This window comes from Pholis gunnellus, assembly GCF_910591455.1.
Source record: "Pholis gunnellus genome assembly, chromosome: 10".
Taxonomy (NCBI): domain Eukaryota; kingdom Metazoa; phylum Chordata; class Actinopteri; order Perciformes; family Pholidae; genus Pholis; species Pholis gunnellus.
This window is the reverse complement of record NC_136537.1, coordinates 26,556,074-26,563,021: the sequence shown is the minus strand read 5'-3', so window position 1 is coordinate 26,563,021 and position 6,948 is coordinate 26,556,074. Positions and strand designations below refer to the sequence as shown.

The 6,948-nt window shown below is 48.1% G+C and overlaps 1 protein-coding gene across 1 annotated transcript; it reads right to left on the bottom strand.

Annotated features, from left to right (window-relative positions):
* Positions 1 to 3,850: 3,850 nt before the first annotated feature.
* neurog1 (neurogenin 1) lies at positions 3,851 to 4,468 on the bottom strand (the record flags this gene model as incomplete). The annotated part of the gene is made up of 1 exon (XM_079167567.1): positions 3,851 to 4,468. The coding sequence occupies one exon, from the start codon at positions 4,466 to 4,468 to the stop codon at positions 3,851 to 3,853; it is 618 nt and encodes a 205-aa protein (XP_079023693.1).
* Positions 4,469 to 6,948: the final 2,480 nt, after the last annotated feature.

The window sequence follows — 6,948 nt, the reverse complement described above, 5'->3', positions numbered from 1 at the left end:
GCTCTGATCCAGGATCAGATCAGACCTGCAGAGTTCTGATCTCACCGACACAGTAAACCATGAGAACTTATTGAATAAAGCACCACAGAAGAAGAAGAAGAAAAGTTTCATGTGTTAATGTTTCCTCATCGCTCCACACTTCTTCTTCTACCCTCACAGATACTTCAACACGTCTACTTTATATTTCAGTGTGTGAGCTTTTTGATGAATTGAAAACTTTCATAAAACAGTTGTTGTGTCTCTGAGTCTCGTTCTCCTCCATCTGTTGTCCATTAACAGGAGTTTGACTTTAATCACACGTTACAATAACGACCTGCTGGGGGGGGGCACAGCTGAGCCTCCACACACACACACACACACACACACACACACACACACACACACACACACACACACACACACACACACACACACACACACAGCCTGCTGTCTCCTCCATCTCGTCCTAATCAATATTTAATGAGGTGATAAAACAGTAAAACATTTTACTGAGACTCAACAACCTGAAATCAGAGTAGAGACAGTAGAGACACAGTAGAGACACAGTAGAGACACAGTAGAGACAGTAGAGACACAGTAGAGACAGTAGAGACAGTAGAGACACAGTAGAGACACAGTAGAGACACAGTAGAGACAGTAGAGACACAGTAGAGACAGTAGAGACGACCAGAAGACATTAGAGCTGCTGAGGTGAAACATGTTCAGTTCTATTTGATTGAAGACCTGCAGAAACCAAAAATCCACTTTAAACCTACAGATAGAACAGCCGACAGGCTTTTATTGTGACAGTCACAGACACTGGGACTGAACAGCCGACAGGCTTTTATTGTGACAGTCACAGACACTGGGACTGAACAGCCGACAGGCTTTTATTGTGACAGTCACAGACACTGGGACTGAACAGCCGACAGGCTTTTATTGTGACAGTCACAGACACTGGGACTCAACAGCCGACAGGCTTTTATTGTGACAGTCTCTGTGACTGAAGATTTGGTCACGTCAATGAAATATGAAGAAGGAAGTGATGTCACCCGTTGGGCCTCACCATGGGCCTGCTTGTTCAGCCAAAAGCCTGATTTGAAATGAAGATAACATCAAACTCCAGGAGAAGCTGAAATCACAACTAGGTGTGAAATCTTCAGCCAAACGCTGGCTTCCCATTGGTCGAGGGCCGTGGCTGCACAGCTGATTTTTGGTTCTACGACCGGATGTCACTGAGTTGATAAAACACCAGAGCGCACTTGAACGCACCATCCTTCCATCTGACTCGTGTCGGAGAAAGAGGCAAGAACACAGCTTTGCTGCTTTTAAAAGAAAATCCTAAATCACAGTCTGCCGTTCGCTGGACGAATGACAGATGTTTTGTTTTGTTTTTGATCCTGAGGCAGAGAACGGATAGCGCCCCGTTCTCTCCCCGTTAACGGTGACATTTTGCCGGTTATAAGCATCCGAGTTTAACTAAAGCCTTGACGGATCACGTCGACCAATGAAGTCCTCTCACAGTAAGAGGTTTAGCTTGGTGTCTGGGCTTCGTTAGGTCATTGTGTGTTTATTACCTTGTTTGTTTTGCTGCAGTTACTGTGTTGTTATGCTGCGTTCACACCAAACGTGGGGTGAATTACTCGTGCGAGTAGATTACACACAAAGTCTCTGCACAGACGCGATGAGACTGGAGTGACGCGATTGATGCAAATTCGCCAAAACACCCCAAACGCACGTGTTGAAATTTTTCAACTTCGGCGAAAAAATTTCGTGGCGCTGCAGCGCGATAGCCTATCAGCGTTGAGATGCTCCCCCTATCAGTGAAGTCCTGCCGTTGTTGAATCAGGAAACAAATACTGTAGCTGTTCACCCAGAGCTACGATCCCTCATATCAGTAGAGACCGGACCAAACTATGTGTAGACATGTGTGTGTAAACCATGTGGTACAAACAATGAAGAGACGCTGCTGTATTTACGTCTAGATGACGTTATGTTGAGTGTTGATGGAGCTGCTACAATGTTAGCTTAGCCTAGCACCGATTGATCCGAGCTCCATTGAGAAAACAAGTGTTTTAAAAGATTTTTGCTTGTTGTCCTGAACTAACAAAACATGAATTCAGACTTTTTACAAATCGGCATCATTACGTAGTTATTTCGGAGTCCCTTTTTGTCGATTTATTGCCGTTAAATCACAGCCAAATCAGTTTATTTTGTGTTCAGCTGTAGTAAACAGCCAACGTGTGGCTCACTAGACACAGTGAATACAGCTCGATCCTCCGGACTATGAACCAGACATGACGGCGTTTAGTTTCCCGTGATATCTGAGACTTCCACAACACGACTTCCTCTCCTCCTCCTCCTCCTCTTCCTCCTCCTCTTCCTCCTCTGTTGACAGATTTTCTTCATCCTCTCACAATAGAAATCTAATTCAAACTTACTGGACCTCATTATGAGTCTGCAGGTGCACGCGAGCCGGCGACAGTTAATCCGCTCAATTAGTGCACGGCCTCGTGCACTTTAACAATGAACCGGAGTCATCGGGCCGTAATCACGAGAAAATAAACCGCTCAGTTTGTGAAGAAGAAGAAGAAGCTCTGACTCACATTGCTTCACATTTTATTCTCTGTAATAATGGATATAATAATATAATAATATAATAATAACGGAGCTTGTTATGAATAACAATAAAGTCTTGTTTTTCTGCTAAAGTTTCTTATCATTATTCATAAAGACACATAAATATATCTTTGAATATTAAATGTTATGGTCGTAAAACATGTAAACTAAGAATCTTTATTTGTAATATTGAACTGAAACAACTCGTTATGCTGCGGCTTTGTTTCTTATGTTTAGAAAATAAAGACAATAAAAAAGTCAACAAATGATAATGGTAACAATAATAATAACTGTAATAATTATATTATAACTGTAATAATATTACTAATATTACTAATAAACTTTCAGCTCGAGGGTTTTCTTGTAACTTTATTATTTCCGTCTCCTTGAGTTTCTGTTATTAACCTTTGAGGTTCCTCCAAATATTATCATGATTAATAATAATAATCATAACAATTGTTGTTATTATAAAATAATATTGAATATTGACTTCAGTGATCTTACAGCACTTTAAGGTTTAGTATTATATTTCCAACCAATAAATATTATCTTCAGAGTAAATATATATTATTAATTGTAATATTAATATTTCTCTTTCATATTTTAATCAAAGCCACAACATATCGGTGCTGTAGTATAAATATAAATAAATAAGAACCTTCGATAGACGATCTTTGTCTAACTTGTCTCCACCTGCTGAACAAACCGTCATCTTCACATGAATTATCATAAACCAGCCATGACGTCACGATGACGTGATGAATAAGAGAAGGAGCCACGTGGAGGTTATTTTAGAAACGTTATAACTTTATTTGTCTTGTAGAAAACAGTAAATAGAATAAAAATCTCTTTATGTACAAAATACAGATTTCATGAGTGAAAACAAAACAGAGAAATAAATAAAATCATAAAAGCATCATCGGGGGGGGGGGGGGGGGGGGGGGGGGGGGGGCTTCCATTCAGACCCGATTCCACGCGCTCTGTTCTGCTTCAGCACGAGACTAATTGTAAAATTAACTTTTCACCTCCAAGAGTCAAGAAAGTAGAGACGGGGGGCAAAGTGCAGGGGCTTCTGGGTAAAAACAGAAAATACAAATAAACGAAAAAGAAATGAAGTTCTTCTTCATTTAAACATGAAATGAGCTGTAATAGTAAGGCAAACAGTGATTCTTAGTCCTCTGTCTCCGGTAAGAGTCTCCGGTAGTCTCTCCGGTAGTCTCTCCGGTGGTCTCTCCGGTAGTCTCTCCATCGGTCAGTAGACGCCCGGCACGAAGCTGCGGAAGCCGAACAGAGCGTCCTGCGGCCGGTAGCCGTAGTCCTCCGGTCTGGCGGGACTGCCCGGGCTGGAGGCGCAGTAGGACGGGGATGAGGAGGACGAGGAGTCGCTGGAGCTCCAGCATCGCGCGTCGCTACCGGGGCTCTGCGCGTCACTACCGAGGCGCGCGGAGCCCAGCAGCAGAGGAGCGTCTCCCGGTTTGCCCGTCTGCAGGTCCGCGATGCGGATCGTCTCCGACAGAGCCCAGATGTAGTTGTGCGCGAAGCGCAGAGTCTCGATCTTGGTGAGCTTGGTCTCGTCCGGGAAGGCCGGCAGCACCTCGCGCAGCGTGTCCAGCGCGTCGTTCAGGTTGTGCATGCGGTTCCTCTCCCGGTCGTTGGCTTTTACGCGCCGGTTCTTCCTCACCACGGGGACGGTGCCGTCGCTGCGTCCGCGGCCGCGGCGCCGCTTCTTCTGCGGCTGCTGCTCGGGCTCGGGGGACACGGAGCGCGGGCTCCCGCGGGAGTCCTCGTCGGTGTCGGTGTGCGGGAAGAAGTCACAGCTGTTGCTGTCGATGTCGGAGTACACGGAGTCCACGGAGTCCACGGAGTCCATGATGCGGATCGGTTCTGTGGGGACAAGAGAGCAGCGGTCAGGACCTGAGTGTGTGTGTGTGTGTGTGTGTGTGTGTGTGTGTGGTGAGATGAGCAGGTGAGCGGAGGCACGCGCGAGGATTTACCTGAGTCAGTTAGAGGGTCTCGAGAGTTCTGGAGCAGGACGAGCGGCACGCGCCTCTTAGCGTCTTTCTTGCTTTGGATGAACTCGTGCGCGCCGTGAGCCGGTGAGCCTGGCACACGACCGGCCTCAGCCCGCTTTTATAGGGAGGGGGGACAATGACCGGCGGGAGCTGCTCATTAACATAATGACGCCCGCGGTGCACAGAGAAGCGTGCCGGTAATCACAGACAGCCAATCAGAGCCGGCGGCCGGCCACGCGAGCGACACGCAGACCCCCCCCCCCCCCCCCCCCCCTGTGAGGAGGAGAGGACCAAACCTTCAGAGTTAAAACCAGAAACATTAAACAGAGAAAGAAAGAAGAGTCACGAGCCCCCCCCCCCCCCCACACACACACACACACAGACACACTCCAGGCGGAGACACGCTCCGGTGGATCACCCCCCCCCCCCCCCCCCCCCCCCACACACACACACACTGAGACAAACTTCTTTAAAGTGAACAGAAATATATATTATATTACATTAACACACTACTGTATGTATATATACACATATATGTGTTAGTTGGTGACCCCCATCAGTCCAGATCCATATCAGCCCAGACCCCCATCAGTCCAGATCCACATCAGTCCAGACCATCAGTCCAGACCATCAGCCCAGACCCCCATCAGTCCAGACCATCAGTCCAGACCCCCATCAGAAGGTGATCTTCAGACGGTTTCTGTCTTCTCTTCAGTAAAATCTGATTTTGTAGCTGAAGTGTTTTTTAAAGACGTCTTTATGAGACAAGCGTCTCCGTCTGCATTAATTATTCCATTTCATCCGTTTGAGACCTGCAGAGTCTTTCTGCTGCAGACGCTCATTTATAAATAATTACACAATGTTTGGAGTCTTCAGTATAATATATCAAAGCCGTTAGAAGGACGATTGTTCCTTTGTGTCCGTCTTCTTTTCACTCGTCTCTCGGTTTGTCCTCCGTCCAAACTCAGCTCCTCTGGTCCTTTGTGCTGCTTCCTTTCTGTTGGCAGCATTCTTATTCTAATGTTCCTCAGGGGGGACAAAACCAGACCCACAAATCACCAGTTCAGACCGGCTGCAGGGCCGGCACAAGTCCTCATGGAGAACCGGAGAAACCACAAGTCCTGATGGAGGCCCGGAGAGACCACAAGTCCTCATGGAGGCCCAGAGAGACCACAAGTCCTCATGGAGAACCGGAGAGACCACAAGTCCTGATGGAGGCCCGGAGAGACCACAAGTCCTCATGGAGAACCGGAGAGACCACAAGTCCTCATGGAGAACCGGAGAGACCACAAGTCCTCATGGAGAACCGGAGAAACCACAAGTCCTGATGGAGGCCCGGAGAGACCACAAGTCCTCATGGAGAACCGGAGAGACCACAAGTCCTCATGGAGAACCGGAGAGACCACAAGTCCTCATGGAGAACCGGAGAAACCACAAGTCCCCATGGAGGCCCGGAGAGACCACAAGTCCTCATGGAGAACCGGAGAAACCACAAGTCCTCATGGAGGCCCGGAGAGACCACAAGTCCCTATGGAGGCCCGGAGAGACCACAAGTCCTCATGGAGGCCCAGAGAGACCACAAGTCCTCATGGAGAACCGGAGAGACCACAAGTTCTCATGGAGGCCCGGAGAGACCACAAGTCCTCATGGAGGCCCGGAGAGACCACAAGTCCTCATGGAGAACCGGAGAGACCACAAGTCCTCATGGAGAACCGGAGAGACCACAAGTCCTCATGGAGGCCCAGAGAAACAACAAGTCCTCATGGAGGCCCAGAGAAACAACAAGTCCTCATGGAGGCCCAGAGAAACAACAAGTCCTCATGGAGGCCCAGAGAAACAACAAGTCCTCATGGAGGCCCAGAGAAACAACAAGTCCTCATGGAGAACCGGAGAAACCACAAGTTCTCATAGAGGCCCGGAGAGACCACAAGTCCTCATGGAGGCCCAGAGAAACAACAAGTCCTCATGGAGGCCCAGAGAAACAACAAGTCCTCATGGAGGCCCAGAGAAACAACAAGTCCTCATGGAGAACCGGAGAAACCACAAGTTCTCATGGAGGCCCGGAGAGACCACAAGTCCTCATGGAGAACCGGAGAGACCACAAGTCCTCATGGAGAACCGGAGAGACCACAAGTCCTCATGGAGGCCCGGAGAGACCACAAGTCCTCGTGGAGGCCCGGAGAGACCACAAGTCCTCGTGGAGGCCCGGAGAGACCACAAGTCCTCGTGGAGGCCCGGAGAGACCACAAGTTCTCATGGAGGCCCGGAGAGACCACATTGGTCTGGAGAACCTCTGTCAGGTTCTTCTTTAAAACGCTGACGCAGCAGGAAAGTTTAG